Here is an 18,519-nt window from a genome sequence, read left to right as displayed (position 1 = left end):
GGGTTGCTGCCAGGTGAAGCAGATGGTCCCAATGCTGCATGCTCGCACAGCTGTGTGCTTCTTAGATCTGTTCAGGATGCACATAGACATGGAAGGGAGATGAAAAAAACGGGTAGATTTTGATGAATGTGAACTTAATACAGCTTAAAAAAAATACCATAGTACAGAAAAAGTAATAGTTGTGGCCATCTATGTGAAGAACATAACTGCACGTATAGCTCTTCCTTTATTTTTCCTGCAGGCAGCCCTGCAAAAGATGGATTTCTGTACAAAATCAGACACAAATAATACAGTTTTGGCATGTTTGAGACATACAGTTGAAAACCCACATTTTCAATTCCTCCAAAATGGAACAACAATCTTAATCTAAAACGCTTAAGATTTTTAAAACCTTGACTGAATACTTCTCATAAGTTTTGCACTGCCTCATGCTAAAAATATGAAAAATAGTTTAGAATTGAAGATGATTATTATTGTTATTCCTTTCAGTACTCATGAAAGTCTTGTGACAAAACAGTGTTTTATCATATAGAAGGGAGGCTCCTAGAAGGGAGGGAGAGAGTTTGAATAAAAGAAGTGGTGTAGAAATAAAACTGCAAAAGCATTCTAGGAGAGCTTAGGAGGCAGAGTATCAACACGTGCTGGTTACCTTTGAATCTAAACCAAACCTGTGGATTCAGATTCTCTTAACTGCTCAAAGATTCAGAAATGAGATGATTCAAGTCAAAACGTATGTTCAGAGTTGAATTTTGCAAGTTTCCCTTAGCTTTTGACTTGTAAGAACTCTGCAAACAGACATTGGAAAAACTTTGGCTTTCAGTTTGACTTTGGCATGTTGCTGTTTGGCACTTGCACACTAGTTATCTGTTCACATTTATGGTAAATAATGACTAGAAACCTAACCTGCAACTAGGCTGTTAAAGTAACTTCTGGAAGGGTTTGTTTCCTTCTCTTTCCCCCACCCCCTTAAGACTTTGTCTTATGGGATTTGTTTGCAATCTGCTAGCTGAAGCTCTGAGGCAAGTTTGCCAGATCTGGGGCTGCATCATCGTTCTGCACATCTGGAAGTGGTTTATGGGCTCTCATTCCTCCAGTGCGGCGTCTGGACTCTATGCTATTCCTCAGCAGCAGAGAAAGAAAAGAAAACCAGCACAACTCCAAAGTAAACTTTGAAGAGTTTGAAAAAGGAATTGAATCTTAAAACTGTTACTGTGCCCTGTAAGGCCCTTGCGTGGGGGACTTCAAAGGAGGATGATGGTCAAGGAAGCTTTGGCAAGAGTGCTTGCAGCTGTGGGCTATCTAGGATCCGAGTAAATAGCTCTAGAGCTCTTCAGGAGAGAGGAGTCCCGAATACTGTGCTGCTTTGAAGAGGTAAAAAGACTAATTAAGCAGGAAATATCTGAGCAGTAATGTCACTGTTTCTGAGCTTTCCCTTCTGCAGCCCCTCATTTTGTTGCAGGATTTGGCAACTGAGTTAGGGACTGCCAGGTTCCAGGAACTAATGAGTGTTGAGTATGTATTTGCAGGGGAACAAATATTCCTCTCTTTCCTTAAAAATCAGTGGGTAATGAATCTAAGTTTCTGAGCTTAAGAATGCTGTAGTTTTAGAACTCAAACTTGTATGAGAGTCTGTCCAAGTTTGGATTTTAAAGTTTAGAACGTGGTTCAGTTTATGTTGGTTTAATAATTTCTGAAGATATCATGAGGCTGTGGCTATCCAGCTTTCATCTTGCTGTGATTGTCAATATTGTTTGTGTCTATCATTACAAATCTTAATTAAAAGATAGTAGTCAGCTCTATGGAAATCAGTGGAAGATTGCTAAAGTGGGGTTAGAAAGTTACTCCAAGGGTGTAGGGGGTTCTGTTGTCTCTCTGCTTATCTAAACAAGTAAACTTTTGTAATGGATAAGAAGATAATAGTTGCACGTAATGCGTGAGAGAAGGGCTTTCCTAGCAGTGGTTTTTTTTCAACCGATAAGCTTGATTTCCTCTCTGTGTAAATTAATGCCACATGAAGAGAGTGGGCTGCTGGAATGTAGATAAGTACTGTGGATGCAAAAGGACTTTCAGATACTCCTCTCTCAACTAAGATTTAGTCATCTGTTGGGACCTAAATACATGTGAATATAAGTGGTTTGTAAACAAAGCCACATCTTAGCTTTTAAAAATACTTTCATTGTCATTTAACTTGTTAGTCAAAGTAGAGACTGATTTAGGATGTCGCCTGAACTTGAGCATTAACCAATGAGAGGTGGTCAGTTTTGTGACTCAGCTTTCAAGTATTCTTGCTGTTCCGTCTGCCTTCTCAAGGATTCGGAATAAACTTCATTTTTATGTGTGTGTAGAAACCATCATATATCCTTATCTATGCTGGAATGTGTCTATCTGTGTATGTATGGAAACAGGAAAAATTGGTTTCTGTCCTATATACAGCTACCACTGCATAAAGGTTAGATCACATAGTTGTATTTTCCCCTCCCCAACTTCTGGTGCTGTTTTTTACTGTTGTTTTTTGTTTTTGGGGTTCCACGGCCCCCCCCAACAGTAGTTTTGGGTCCAGAATTCAAGTGAATGTTGTATTTCCCATAATCCTGTATTTTAGGGATTATGGTCTGTCCTGTCAGCCATAAAGTCATGGCCACTCTTGGGCCTGGTTTAGAAGTACAATTTTAGGGAAGGCTACCTCATTTTCTTTAGCATCACAAATAGTTTGCTTAAATACAAGCCACATTGCACAAGCGCCCTCCTTACTGTTAGTGGAAGGATACTGCTGTTAGAAAATATTTTCACTATTGCTCTGAAATTTTCTGAGAGCCTGAAAGACACTGCTCCAGTATAAGATTCCCATATGTTTGGGAACAAACTCCAGCAAGAGATTAGTATTTGTGATTGTTATGTTTTAGGTGAAATCAGAGATACATTTAAATGTATTTACAAGTTGCATCAGTGGGTGTTTTAATACTTCTTTGCACATTACTTTAAAATGTGTTGAAAAATCTTAGTTATTGCTGATATAGGTGATTGGATGGAACTTATTAAAATGCTGTTCTTTTCAACTTATTCATAGCTTAAATTAAAATATGTAATAGTTCTAGTGCAGAATATTAGTTATTTGTTCCAAAAAAGTTATTTACAAAGATAGAGTTCAGTTTTACTTTTACTGGGTTAACAGTAAAATTTGATGATGCAAAACCTTGTCCCTGAAATAACAACTAGTATTCACTGCTGGTATTAATGATTTTTCTCTCTCTCTTTTTTTTTTTTTTTTAATTTTTTTTAATTTTTTTTTACCACAGATCACAGTTTTCATCCAACAGGACACATGGCTCTTTTAAAGAAAAGTAAGAGAGCTTAAAAACATTTGAAATATATACTTGTAAAAGAGGACAGAAATGTCAAATGCAATTTCTCATGCAACTGTTGTCACAGTTGCATGCAAATTTATAGTTCTAGTTTTGCTAAATTATGCTTAGCTTTTGGTAAACAAATAAGCTTTTTCCTGTTAACTAAGCCAGATAAGTACGGCCATAAATCCCATTAATTTAAAATTACTCACTGCTTTACTGCATGAGACTGGGGGGTCTGCAATTTCCCACTAAGAGCGCAGGTAGCTGTTGGTTTCATGTGGGTTGTGCCTAGAGCACTGAACTTGGCTTTTTGGCATTAATCTGCACATTAATGCTGTTCATACTTGCATTTGAAGTGTGGCCCCAAGAAATTTGGGATTCTCATCAGCTGTCAGGGTCAGTGACTGAAAATGGACCGGTGTGTGCCTTCAGTTATGCACCCAAAATTTCCCTGAAGTCAATGGGCTGTTTCCTCAGCTGATTTAAATTAGTGCAGGTTCAGTGACATATGTTTACCAATTTCAATTTATTTTCATGCCCAGTTCTGGCCAGTTGGCCCTTTTGTTTGAAATAGTTCAAAACTTTGTTCCCTTTGCTCTTTTTTACACCTTAAATACCTTTTATGGTGGTGCAAAAGTAACAAAGTAGTCTGATACAAAGAACTCCCATCATCAAAGTCACTGCTGATGATGGCAATGTATTCCTTCCCTGTTGTACTCAGTGAACTGTCCTGGTACCTGCTCATGGTTGGTTTATGTTGAATAACTCAAACTTGTACAAGACAGTCTGGTAGGAATTGCAAATCAGAATATACAGTAAGGTCTTCGCTGTTGCATGCTTAGGTTTGATTTTACTAATTGAAGTAACTGTGTCAAAATGTTTATGTATTTTCAAATATTTTGGAACATTCCTGGTTCCAAACCAGTAGCATGCTGGATTTGATTTTCTAGTATTCTTAGAGTTTTGCTCAAATACATCTTGAGGATCTGAACATTGAAATAGAAAAAAAATTTCTCCTGTGTTTGAAGTTTTATCAGGGAAGCATGAGAGAAGGAAAGGGCTAGGTAAAAATAATTAACTCATGAAGTCCTGTAATGATAAACAGGCAACAAACTAGCCAAGAAAAGAAGGTTCCAGGCTCCTGGTAAAATTCAGAAACCTGTGAATTTCCTAGTATGGGTAACCCATATATATTGTGAGCTTAATGATTTAGCGAGCAAATTATCCATGAAAATCAGATAGTTGGAAATTATTGTAATGGGGGAGAGATAGTATTATGTTTTTAACATAAAATTTTTAGCTTGATCAAATAACAAGACAAAGGCTAATTTGATAAACACAGCAAATACAGGTTATGATATGTACTGGTTGCAAATTGGATTTTTTTTAAAAAAGGTACTTGGGAATTAGCTATTATACTGATTGTTAACAAATTTTCCCTTTTGTTTCAGTTAACCAGATCTTACTGTTACTTCTTATATTAACTGTGTGTGCCATTCTGTATAACAAAGTTCACCAAGTGCCGTCTGCATTAAAGAATGAAACAGGTAGATGACTTATACTTATGTTTTATTTATGTTGTTTTATATCCTTTATCTCTTCATTTGAACAGTGCTTTTTGTCTTACTGAATCCTGTTTGCCCTGCAGTAGATGAGCTATTCACACTGTTGCATATTGTCTGGGGTGTGGAATTTTTTGCTTCTGAATTACTTGAATAAGATAGTAGGAGATCGATAGTAATGACTAAGAATTGTCATTCTGATTCAAATTTTTATTCGGATGTCACTGATGTAGATGGAAGCTGGCGTATATCCCTATTTGTGCTGAACAGTGTTGGAGTTGTCAAGCAATAATAAACTTTGATCCCAACTTGCCCCTTTGGGAATGTTCTTGGCCTACCTATTCATTTCAGATTACAGCAGAAGTTTTTGCTGGAAGTTTTATAGTGACAGAAACCTGCTAGGGTTGATATGGTTGGACTGGTATTAAATGTTTATACTAATAGCTTATTCACTGTTCCCAAGATAAACAAACTCTGTCTTGATATAAAGCTTTTTTTTTCAGTATATTTTTGTTGGGACGGTTATGAGTTTAATGGTTATGTTTTAACCAGTATAAATATATCCATGTATGTTCTGTAAGTTAATCAGTGCTAGGGATAGAAATCTTTCTTAGCAGTAATGTGAACTGATTCAGTATTGTTTAGATTTTTTTCCTTTTATCATTAGCAACTTCCTGCTGGTACAAAATTTTGCACTATTCCTTTCTAGACTGCTTCCCAAAGAAGTGAAGCTCACGCAATTGCGCCATCTCTTCGACTTACTTCTTTCCTTTGATAATTTTGGAACCTATTGTTCACTTTGTACTAAATATAACTGAGAAGTAGAAGTCTCAAAGGTATTCAAACTTCTTCAGGTTTCATGTGAATAAGCAGCTACATGGAGGACAGGCTGAATTGTGCCCCTGCTGAGTAGAAGATGCCGAGCACTCTGTTTTATATTCTGTTTGGAGGCATCCAAGAGTCCAGTCAACCTGCATGTAGTTCTGGATTAGCGACAGCTCATGCTGTGTGCCTTGCCAGATGCGGATGTGTATAGGATGTGGTAAGGAAATGGGGTGATTGTGATATGATTCCACTGCTTATGGAACTCCATACTCTTTCCTATGACCCAGATCTGATACAAAAAGATTCTTAATTTTCTATTATAATGCATAGTTTTGTTTCTTGTAGTTGATTTGGAGAGTCCTGAGGAAATGGAAGAAGAAATCCCAGTCGTAATCTGCGCTGCTGCGGGCAGAATGGGTGCAGCTATAGCAGCAATCAGTAGCATCTACAGCAACACAGAGGCTAATGTTTTGTTCTACATAGTTGGGCTGAAGACTACCATCCCACATATTCGGTATATACCAGCCTTATTTTGTTTCATGTTGTAGTTAGGACCAGGTTGTTGTTCTCCTTAGCATGGGCATAGACTTTGGAGGACTTTTCAGGGAAATGTTTCGGCCTTCTATTTAAGTAGTGCTATTGGTAGCAATCCCCAGGATTCTTTACGTGTAGGAAGAAGGACCATTTTGTCCTATGCAAGGCACTGACTGGTGTAAAGCGGTGTGAAATAGCCAGACCATGCCTATACCTGTGCCTCTCTGCCTTTTGTAGATCAGCTGCAGAAGAGTCTGTAGTAAGGGAAGTGTATACATGCTTACTTGTCACAATCCTGCTTTGTGGCACTGCACTTACCTCTCATCTGGCGCTGTGTCTTAAGCTTCAGAGTAGAAAAACTTGCTGTTTAAAGCTAATTTCAGCTAAGGGAGGGTATTAAACGTTATAAATAGAGGCCCAAAAAAGCTTGTAATGAAAGCATGTTTGGGTGTTAAAATTTGCAAACATTGTCTAAAAGAGGAAGAAGGTGTGAATCAAAATTAAAGCAGATTTCTTAGCAGTTCTCACCTCTGGCTACTGCATTTCTGTAGCCTGACTACCCACAATTTGTGTCAAAGTGAAAAGAGGTATGAGTGGGGTTCCACAGGGAGTTTTTCCCATCCAGTTCATCCGTAACCTAGATAATAGAGTGGAGAACATTCTTTATGAATCTGCAGCTGGCATGAAGCTAGAAAAGAGACAGCAGATATATTGAGGACAAGAGCTGAAAACGAACTAATCATGGTGAATTGGAAAAATGAACTGTAAAATGTGATGAAATTCAGAAGAGGTAGTGACAAGGTAATACAGGTGGGAATAGCTGATTGTATTGGCTCAGGATGAAGCAAGAGTTCAGTAACACTCATTTGGAAAACTACAGAATTATGACTGATAACTGACCACACTGATTCAAAAAAAAAAAAAAAGGCATGCATCATAGTGGATATACATGTTGACATGTATGACCACAGGAGATCTGAGGAAACTTTTTCTGATCTTGCAAACATTATTAACACAGAAAGAAAAGGTGTGGTGTTTAGTTTTAGGTGCCTTCAGGAAGGATTTAGAAGAGAGGTCAGAGGAGAAAATAAGCAATGGTTTCAAGAAATCTGACAAAATAATGAAAAAAATTAGTTTAGTCTGAAGAAAATATAGTTAGGAGGTGATGTGGCAGTCATCTTGAAGGACGTAAAACTGTAAAAGGGAGAAAACTAACCTCTGCTTTAAAAGCACAGTATATAGGGTAGGAAAAAATGGTCTTTAACTATAGCAAGAAAGCCTAGAAAAATAGCATTTAATGCTGATGATGGTGAAAGATGGGTTGTTTGGGCAACATGTGGAGTCTCTGTTTTTGGCAGTGGTGTGGGGTGTTGGCTTTGTTGGGTTTTTTGGGTGTTGTTTTTTGGTTGGTTTGTTGTGTTTTTTTTAAGAACAGGTTAAACAAATGTCTGTGTGCAATAGCTGTAGACATAAGTGATTTTGTCTTGAGATAGAATAGATCGAGTGAGCTTTCAAGGTCTCTTATTCTCCTATGAGTCTGTGAATTTAATACTGAAGTACTTGCCACACACTCAATATTTTTTTTAATCACTGCTTTTTTAATCACAGAAAGTGGATTGAAAATTCTAAACTGAAAGAAATAAAGTTTAAGGTTGTGGAATTCAACCCTATGGTACTAAAAGGAAAAATCAGACAAGATGCATCGCGTCCTGAGTTACTGCAGCCTGTGAGTAAATGAACGATGCATGACAAATTTTCAGTGTTTTTAACGCTTATTACACGCTTTAAAATATCCTACATCTCTGTTCCATTGCACGGGGGGCTGTAAGCCAGAAAAGCCACATCAGGTCCGAATGCTAAGACCTCACTCAAGAAGGAAAAGTGCACTATAACAAGCTCCTTGCAACTTGTCTGTCTTGCTGGGACCTCATTATTTGGTGGCATAAACTTGGTAATTTGAATGTGTCGTATCTTTAAGAATATATTCACAGTTTATTAGAGGGAAGATCTACTAGTGTTCTTTGTGCCTCCATGATGCCGAGTTGGCTGCATTCTGCTGATGTCCGGGGTTAATTCAAAGGCTAATGACTGATCTAAATATTACTGGCTGTCAGAAAAGGCAAATCAGATGTTAGAAATTATTAGGAAAGGACTAAGGATCAAAATAGAGAACATCATTATGCCACAATACAAATCCATGGTTTTCCCTCATCCTAAATACTGTATGCAATCTTCGTCCCCTTATCTGAAAAAGGTGTAGCACTACCGGAAAATGTTCAGGTCTGTTCAGAATGTCTGTTGTTCTCTGCGCCTTTGACATTTCTAATATATGGAAAAGATTTCATGCAAGGAATCAGTGGGTTAAAACCGTTCAGCCTGGAAATGTGACTTCTAGCCTGAAAATAGTAGAGGTTTACAGGACTGAGTGGCATGAAGGACTGGATGGGAGATGGTTGCTCACTGTCTCTTCCAATGCAAGAACTAATGGCCATTACATTAAATTAGTAGGAGTCACAGTCAGAACAAACAAGAAATGCTGCACGTTTTTCATGCAGTGAGTACTGAGCCTCTACAATTTCTTGCTGAAAGGTCTTGTGAATGTAAAAGTTCACAGGAATTTAGAGAGGACTGAAGTTTATATTTAGACAGATCACATCTGGTTCAGGAAATCCCTTGAGCTGAAAATAGCTGAAAGCTAGGAGAATACTCGGAGCAACTTTTCTGTATGCTTGCTCTATTCTTATTTTTCACTGAACATCTGCTTAGGACCACTCTGAGGCAGGTGCTGGGTAAAATGTTGTGAATCAGTATGGTGATTCTTTCATTCTCAGTCCCCTTTCCCTCTGCTGTGTTCTTCGTTGCTATCGTAGAAGTTGTTACCCCGTGTCTGTGCCACCAGTCAAGTCATTCCTATAGAGTGGAATGATGACACTGTTAAATTTGAAGTGTTTTGTATGATGTATGCTGTAAAAATGTATTAGGAAGAGCATTGCCAGCAGGTCCAGGAAGGTGAGCCTTCCTATTTACTCAGCACTTGTGAGGCTGCATCTGGAGTACTGTGTCTAGTTCTGAGGTCCCCAGTACAAGAAAGATACAGACTTCCTGGGGCGAGTCCAACACAGGGCTGCAAAGATGATTAAGGGACTGGAGCATCTCTCGTATGAGGGGAGGTTGAGAGAGTTGGGGCTCTTCAGCCTGGAGAAGAGAAGGCTCAGGAGGATCTTATCAATTTGTGTAAATACCGGAGGGGAGGGATGAAGACAAGGGAGCCAAGCTCTTCTCAGTGGTGCCCACTGACAGGAGAAGAGGCAGTGGGCACAAATTAAAAAACATGAAAATCCCTCTGGACACAAGAAAAAACTTTTTGGTTGTTTTATGGTGAGGATGGTCAAACACTGGAGCAGGTTGCCTAGAGAGGTTGTTGAGTCTCCATCTGTGGAGATACTCAAAACCCAACTGGGCTCAGTCCCACGCAGCCTGCTCGAGTGGACCCTGCTTGAGAAGAGGGCTTGGGCAAGATAATCTCAAAAGGCCCCTTTCAACCTAAATGATTCTGTGATTCTGTGAAGAAGCAACTGTTTTGGGTTGCTTGGTTAGGGCCATAATAAATAAAATAGGGATAAATAATAATATTAATGGGTTCAAGATACTAGCTGGGGGAGAGGAAGCAAATAATTGTTGGCTAGTTGAAGAGAGAAATTAAAACTGATTGTTAATAGAGAAAGAAGCGTGGGACTACTACATTAAACAGCTTTACCATTTAGTCTTTACCTTTTTTTCTGTTTAATAGCTGAACTTCGTTCGATTTTATCTTCCTTTGCTTATCCAGAAACATGAGAAAGTAATATATTTGGATGATGATATCATTGTTCAAGGTAAGCTCTCATCCAAAAAGCAGTTTCTAGCAGAATTAAAATCAAAGTTATTGCAGCTTTTACAGTCATTTGGAAATATGAGATATAATGGAAACTGAGGCAGCTGCTAGGAGTGTTGCACTCAGGAAAACTACAAATAATCTGTTTGTTTATTTAAAAGAAAGTCTGAAGAAGAACTTCTCTCCATATATCTTTTGAATAGTTGATTCTGATCAAAATTGTATGTATGGGTTTCATTTTAATTGAATATGGTCAATTGCTGAAAGATACCATGGATTTCACTTAGATGCTGCAATATTTATTGTTAAGTATGTGATGTGCATTTCCTGCTAGTATTTGAATTCCCACAACACTACCAGTTCCTTATCGAGAATTGCTGTTCTTGAGAGCAAGAGGAATTTATTCGAATAAGAGGGTTAAAATGTGATTTCTGAGCATCTTCAACTCAGAATCCATAGCAATTTGCAGAATCGGGGTCAAAGATTTCAGAGTTCCTGGACAAATGGGAGCAGTTAGAAGACATTCAAATCCTGAAAAATCTTTTTTTTTTCCATACAAAGAAATCTAATTAGAGGAACAATTGTTTTTTTTAAAGACTAATTTATGTTTTTTTTCTCTCTTCTGTTTCTCAGTATATTTTTTTTTTTTTCCTTGTGGACTTGTTGTCCTCCCTTGTTTTATCAAATTGTTTTCTTGTTATTTCATAACATTTTTTCATCAGAGTGTTGTGGTTTAACCCTGGTGGGCAGCTAAGCATCACACAGCTGCTCACTCACTTACCCCCCATCCCCACACCCAGTGGCATGGGGGAAGAGGAAAGGAAGAATAAAAGCAAGAAAACTTGAGGGTCTGGATAAACCAAACAAACAAATAATTGTTTAATAAGTGAGGGATAAGTGGAAGAAGAGAGAAGTCAGCTCCTGAGCAAAAGCCAGCTAACCCTCCTAGGACCCCCCTCTTTTCCCTTTTATTGCTGAGCATGGCATTATATGGCATGGAATATCTCTTTCGCCAGTTCAGGTCATCTGCCTGCTTGAGTCCTATTGCGCACCCCTGGATCTATTCACTGGGGGGGCAGAGTGAGAAACAGAGAAGGCCTCGATGCTGTGCAACCACTGTTCAGCAGTGGTTTATTTCAGAAAAGCTAGAACGTTAGTGTGCTATCAGTACTGTTTTGGTCAAAAATCTAAACTACAGCACAATATGAGCTGCTATGAAGAAAATTAACTCTATCCTAGCCAGGCCCAATGCGCAGGGACAACAAAACCATTTTACCTATCTTTGTTAAACATTAAAGGGGTGTTCCAACGAATATTTCCTTTGGAAAGGACTGAGTATAACTGTAATAAACTTGTTGGCCTAAATTAATCTTTGATGTAAGAACATTAAGATCAGTGAATTTACACATGACAAAAGTATAATTTTATTCTCCACTGCTTCTCTGCATCTTTCTATAGTTTTGCCTCTTCAGTGGCAGATTTCAGAACATCTGCACTTAAAGAGGCCACTATTAGCTGCTTTATAAAATATGATTAATCTGCTCTGCCTGTCTCATTTTAATTTGCAATAGACTTCATATTACAGTTTCTTCAACATGTGTGTTTCCAGTGGTCATCTCTGCTTTTTGGTTTTGTTATTCTGACTGTCATCAATGGGCAACAGCAATATTTAACTCTTTGAAAGGTTCTGAAAGTCTTCATTTACACTCCAGTTTCATGAGCACTTGAAGCTGAGCCCACCACTTTCTCTGCATCCCTCCTTGCACCTGCGTAGGCATTCACCAGAAATGTGATTACTTTCAGCCTGAATTAGTTCCCTAGTAGGAGTCAAGGCAGTGTAGCTGGGAGAAGAGGGGAGGTAGGGCTTTCTCTTTCATTAGGGGTGTCAGTTTATATCAGCTGATTAGTCTTTCTGGAGCCACAGGATAAAGGCACAGTTTCACATTACAGCTCATGGGCTCATGGTAGGCTGCTGCTGACGGAAGTGGCCTCTCCTGTCCCCAGGCAGCTCCTGTTACTTGTGTCATATCTACAGTTGTGCAGCTGCAGAATAAGCTGGTTCAGCTGGTTGACCTGGCAGAAGATTAGCAGTACAAAAAAAACCGCAAACCTTTTTTTTTTTTTTTTTTTGCTTTTTTGTTTCTTTGCTTCAGCCAGCCTAACTTGCTCACCCTTGGGCCGCGCAATCAAATGGCCCAGAAGAGGGGAATAAAGATGGACATGTGGGAGTGAGGTGGAGGCAGAGAGGGATGCTGCTCTGGCAGCCACTCCCCATGTCTTAGCTGTAATGTGAGAGTGTGCTCTCTGTCAGATGTCTCTGGAATGGGAGTGATTGAGACTTCTGACAGGGTAAGGAGTGAATGGGGTTTTCAGGGTTTAACTTCGGGATCGTTTATTTGTTGGTCATTGCTTTCTGCAAAGCAGCAAGAAGGAAACACGCTGAACTTGGGCTGTCAGCCCAGAATTGTTTGATTTGATTTTTTTTTTCCTTTTTTCTTTTTCTGCTTTTCTCTTGAAAAGTAGAAGCTATTTAAAATCAGAAGAAAATACCTAGTAAGGCATGTTGATCTTCAACAATTAAGTGTCCCATTAATTCAAATTCTGTTTCTTGGTGGGATGTGAGTCCTAAACCAAGTTTTCCAACCAGCTGATGAGTTCAGACAAATAAATAATCTCTGCTTATTTCAGAAATAGTAGTTCCACTGTTTGCAGTATGGGGAATGTTTTCAGTTACTAGTCTTTTAATGAGCTCACCTCAGGCTACTGGGCTATATGTGGCCTTCCAATAGCGTTCATCTTACCTGTGACCGACTCATGCCCAGCAGCAAAGCTGGTAGCTGTAGTGGGTTTGGATGCAGACTCACTTAATTGCTGTGGCAGCGCTGTGCTTCCCACCTGCCCTGAAAATGTTCTGGCACATCATGGCTACCTGCTAGTCAGATGATGAGTGAGATGCCATGCATTACATTATTTCCCTCCACCAGGAAGGAGCTGGGTGGTCTGTGAAGCCAGCAGGGATGGTCAGGTGTGACAGGCACATTTCAACTGGGCAGTGCTGGGAATCCAGGTATCTTACTAGGAGGTATAAACACAATAACACCAGGAAAAACCTGATCTGTGCAAGATATTCAAGTGGCACTTTTGTGGGACTTGAAGAAGCTCAGAAAAATGGCCTGTGCCCGCCTTCTCCAAAGGCAAACGCTATGAATGCATAACTTTGTAACCAGGCTTCTTAACAGTGTAACCAGGCTTCTGCTGGAGCTGATTTTGGACATTTAGACCAGAACAGGGACGTACAGGACTCAAATTTGAAAATTGTCCCATGTTACAAAATTCAGCTTTCGTTAATATCTGGGCTATCCCCTAAAATTGGTGTGTTCATAAGTAACACACATGAGAACAGAAGTTACCCTATCAACTCTGTAGCAGTGAAGTAGGTTTCTTCTTATGCTTTTGACCTTTCTGTAATCAGGTGACATCCAGGAACTCTACGACACTAAGTTAGCTCCTGGACATGCTGCAGCTTTTTCAGATGATTGTGATCTGCCATCTACACATGAAATGGTTAGAAGTGTAGGGATGCAGGTAAGATGCCATTTTGGAATTCTAATAATGAATGTATTTACCCACAAATGTAAGATGATTTAGTACATTTTCCCCAAAGTGAAAGTGTTGGGGTTTTTTTCATAATTTTGTAACAGTTTTACAGGTAATTAAGAACTACTTTTTGTAGTAACTCTGTAATGCTATGCAGAGTTGTTTCCTGTAATAATTTAAATCTCTATTGTTCTTTGGATTCTACTAGATTATGTTTGGTATTTTGCTATCAGATCATGAGCACTTACAGAACATCTAATGAAGACAGAATATATGACACTTGTATTAGTCAAATTTGGAATGAAACTCAGGAACACAGGCTTAAAGGCTAATTCTCGAGCTGAGTCCCCTAGGATTGTCAGTGAGTCTCTCTGGCATTACAGCTGTACAAGCCTGATACTACATCATTCAGAGTAAGCTACAGAAAGACAAACATGTGGTGAGGGAAGAGCCTTATCAAACTCCCGTGGAACAATACTATGGAAAAAGTAATTCAGTAGCTGGAAGTATCCTGCCTTTCAGCCTTGTGTCATACGGAAACCGAAACAGGTAACCATCATGTAGAAACTCAGCTTTGGGAGCACGTATTTCATCTCTGTGAGTGGTAGAGAAATGCATTTACACTTCTCTTTATAGAAATTCATAGGGGATAAACATACTTTTTTTTATTTCTTAGAATACGTACATGGGATTCCTGGACTACAGAAAGCAAGCGATTAGAGATCTTGGCATCAGCCCCAGCACCTGCTCCTTTAATCCTGGAGTAATTGTTGCTAACATGACTGAATGGAAACATCAACGGATCACAAAGCAGTTGGAAAAGTGGATGCAAAGAAATGTAGAGTATGTATAGAAATCTAGCTTTGCGCTTTACTTCTAATACTCAGTTTAGTGTCTAATTTTCTGTTTAGAAGCTCTTAGAAGTCTTTAACTCCAAGCAGCCTTTCTTTGAGATCTCATCAAGTGAAATAATTCATGTTCCAGAATTTCCATCTGCTTAAATCTGACCAATCATGTACCAGGAAATGGCCACCTGGAATTTTAGTCTTGTGTTTGATCACAAACCACACTTAATCCTGAGGGATACTGAGAACATGTGTTTCTTGTTCTGGGTGACCAACCTGACCTGGGATCAAGCCACTTACGATCTTCCCTTCCTGAGGCTGACTTAAAGGAGGAAGAATGTTTCCGTGTTTGTGTGGGGTCGCTCCTATTGTAATGCCAGCCAAACTGTAATTGGACATCATATTTCTTAAATACCAATAGAAAACACTTCTTTTTCTAGAGATGAATGAAATTTGACATGAAAGATATCTTTCTGGCATCGACCATGAATAAGTCATGACACAGTGAAACAATCACTGTTCTTTTTTTATGTTAGTTCACTCTTAACCTGTATGTGAAAACTTGACATTTACTTTCTTTCTCTGCAGAGGGTTAAATTTAAATTTAGTAAGACTAAACTGAAACTGAATAGCTTGTGCTGTTGGACTATGTCCCTTACTTGTTAGTTTCAGAAATGAACAGAGTAGAGACACAAATGATGAGCATGTGAAGGAATGAGAAGCCAAATGTCTCTTACTCTGCCTATGTAACATATCCTGACAAGCTTTTGCTGTGCTGCTTGAGAGTTTGAAAAAACTCCATGGATAACACATTCATGTTCCTTTTAGCTGGACTTTGAAACAACAGTGAAATAAACAGCTTAGCAGCTGAAACCCAGTTTTGAGGGGAGGTTATGATTTTTTTGTTCTGTAGTCTCTAAGCATCTCTCAGTACTTCCCAGTTGTCCTTGCTGGCTGGCGGGTGGCACAGCGTCCCGTAGCTGGAGTGGCTTTGCCCATGTGCCGACTGGCCAGCCAGGCCTTCTGCACACTGTGGCCAGACATCTGGCTGCTACTTCCTAATGCCTCTCCCTGCAGTGATTTGGCTTTATCGAGCCCTGGATTTAGCACAAAATTCTTAGGTAATTGATATCCTTTAGATGTTAGTTTGTACTAACTAGACTTTGGCAAATCTGATTTAAAGTTAATTTATGGGTCTAAAGGCTGGGGGCTGAGGGGGAGAAAAACAAGAGGGAGTGAAACACATGGAAACATGTAGATTTTCTTAAGAAACCAGGCTAAATTATGTTTGGTTCCTTTTTGTTAACAGCTTTTTTTCCTACTGTAAACTGTCAGCCTTGTAGACTATAGGCGGTATGTGTAGAAGTAACTGGCGTCATGTTGGGTCTGACTCCCATTTTGCTTGGTAGCAACGATTTATTCAACAGGAATTGGAGTTGCAAATACAAGCAATTAACAGCACTAGGAAGGAGTATGCTGAAAATTGGTCTGTTCAAAATGATTTTGAATTTTGCCAGAATACTTATTTTTAATCTTCTGACTTTTGTACTAAGACTTTTTGATTGAGATTTTGAACATTTTCTGCATTTTCTTTTTTTTTTTCCCCCTTTTGCAGGGAAAACCTCTACAGCAGCACCCTTGGGGGAGGCGTGGCAACCTCTCCAATGCTGATCGTATTTCATGGAAGGTATTCCACTATTAATCCTCTGTGGCACATAAGGCATCTTGGTAAGTTTGACTTCCCACCGTCTGCAGTTGGAACTAAAAGTGAGCGGTTTGTAAGATTCCAGTCTAGGGCCTTACATTACTTTACCTCAATGCATTACTCTATACCTCAGATCCACAGTATGTAATCCCTGCTTTCCCCAACACCCATTAGTCCTGCGTTCTTCAGGGTAGGGTAGAATGTGGGGTTTCCCCACAGGTGTCATTATGCAAATATCTTAACAGGTCAAGAAAATAAAATAGTTGCACCCCTGCAAAAAAACCCAAACCCTAATAGTCATTAAACTGGATAAAAAAGGAAAAAACAAAATACCAAGGACAGTTACATGTTTGAAGACCAGCTATATTGTCATAAACTATGGAAGAATATATGAAAGATCTGAATATAGTGAGAGGATGAAAAAAATCAGACATTCTTTCAGTAGGCACAGTGGAAGAAGATGGGGTGCCTGGCAGTGCTTGTGTAGTCAGCATTCTGGAGGATGTAGTTACCTTTTACCCAGGAATGGTGAATTATCCTGGGAAAAAGGTAATGGCTTAGCTGGTATAGTAAAATGAGTAGTAAAAGGATATTTTTTTTTTTTTTAAACCTCAGCTATGCCAAAATCTTGGAAGTGTTCAGAGAGAGGAAGCTTGCTGAGATTTTTTTTTCTAATTCTGCATCAGAGAGGCATGAAGTTGAAAAAAGCTAGTCTATCGTACAACTAGTTGTCTATTAACAGGTGAAACCATACTAATCAGACTTTAAAAAAAAAACAAACTGAATTTACCTCACTCCATAGTGTCAGTATTAAAAACTGTGGGTGTTTTTTTTGTTGTTTTTTTTTTTTAAAATGTACCCATGCAGGTTGGAGTCCTGATACCCGTTACTCAGAGCATTTTCTTCAAGAAGCTAAATTACTTCATTGGAATGGGAGATACAAACCTTGGGACTATCCCAGTGTTCACACTGATCTCTGGGAAAACTGGTTTATTCCTGACCCTTCAGGGAAGTTCAAATTAACTCGTCCCGATAGCTGATACTGAAACCACTTAAATGCATTCATACACAATGTTTTACAGTATGTAATAGTTTGAGATGCAACATGTTGTATAATTAACTGATTTTAGAAAACTAAGTATTTGTTAAATGTATGAATAAATGATGATCAGTTTTGTGTGCTTATGGCTGGAGAGGGAGGCTGGAGTAACAGTTACACGGTTCAGATTATTTTGACTTTCATGGGAGGTGACGAAACAAGTTTACTTGACAATGAAGTATTTTCATTAAACATTTAGAGGTGAAATTTGGTGCCACACAGTGTGTTTTAATGTAAGGTCTTTATAAATAAGACTCCAATGTCTGCTGGTAGAAAAACCTACGCAGGAAATACCTGCAGTATTACATACAAGGCATCTAGCCCACATTACCCAGCATGAAATGAGAACTTATGCAGCATTTTAATGAATCACAGAATAGTTTGGGTTGCAAGGGACCTTTCAAGGTCATCTAGGCCAACCCCCCTGCCGAGGGCAGGGACATCTTCAACTAGATCAGGTTGCTCAGAGCCCCCTCCAACCTGACCTTGAATGTTGCCAGGGATGGGGCATCTACCACCTCTCTGGGCAACCTGTGCCAGTGGTTCACCACCCTCATTGCAAAAAATTTCTTCCTTATACCTGGTCTAAATCTACCCTCTTTTAGTTTAAAACCATTCCCCCTTGTCCTGTCACAACAGGCCCTGCTAAAAAGTTTGCCCCCATCATTCTTAAAAGCCCCCTTTAAGTACTGAAAGGCCACAATAAAGCCTATGAGTTGAGTTCTGTTGCACAATGACTCTGTTTTCATAGAATCATAGACCAGTTTGGTTTGGAAGGGACCTTTAAAGGTCTTCTAGTCCAAGTTTTGCAGTGTTTCTGTGTATCACATGTTCTGTAGTACATTTAGATGCCTGCGAGCAAGATGCAAAAGCACATTCAAAGACACTGCAATACGATTCCTGATTTTATTGTGAAACATTGACAGATTTAGGACAGATTAAGAACTTTTGTATTACTGTAATGAAAAGAGCACCATTTCTGAGGGAGTACACATAGAATTGCAGTATTTAGTGAAACGGTCATTGTACACTTAACTGTATTTTATACTGAGATACCCTAGTAGGCGACTCTGTTAAAGCAGAGACCTTTCCCTTCCAGTGGAACAGGATAGCCTTACAGTAGTTATATCC

The 18,519-nt window shown here is 39.0% G+C and overlaps 1 protein-coding gene across 1 annotated transcript; it reads left to right on the top strand.

The window, feature by feature from the left end:
- Positions 1-1,100: 1,100 nt before the first annotated feature.
- On the top strand, positions 1,101-17,629 carry GLT8D2 (glycosyltransferase 8 domain containing 2). The gene is made up of 10 exons (XM_009584992.1): positions 1,101-1,371; positions 3,297-3,341; positions 4,799-4,894; positions 6,080-6,248; positions 7,877-7,994; positions 10,059-10,143; positions 13,615-13,727; positions 14,416-14,582; positions 16,200-16,312; positions 17,157-17,629. Exons 2-10 carry the CDS (start codon positions 3,323-3,325, stop codon positions 17,327-17,329), a joined length of 1,053 nt encoding a protein of 350 aa, XP_009583287.1. The 5' UTR covers positions 1,101-1,371; positions 3,297-3,322; the 3' UTR covers positions 17,330-17,629.
- Positions 17,630-18,519: the final 890 nt, after the last annotated feature.

Source organism: Fulmarus glacialis, unplaced genomic scaffold (assembly GCF_000690835.1).
Source record: "Fulmarus glacialis isolate BGI_N327 unplaced genomic scaffold, ASM69083v1 scaffold11459, whole genome shotgun sequence".
NCBI lineage: Eukaryota > Metazoa > Chordata > Aves > Procellariiformes > Procellariidae > Fulmarus > Fulmarus glacialis.
The sequence above is the reverse complement of the archived record's forward strand: the minus strand, read 5'-3'. Positions and strand labels throughout refer to the sequence as shown.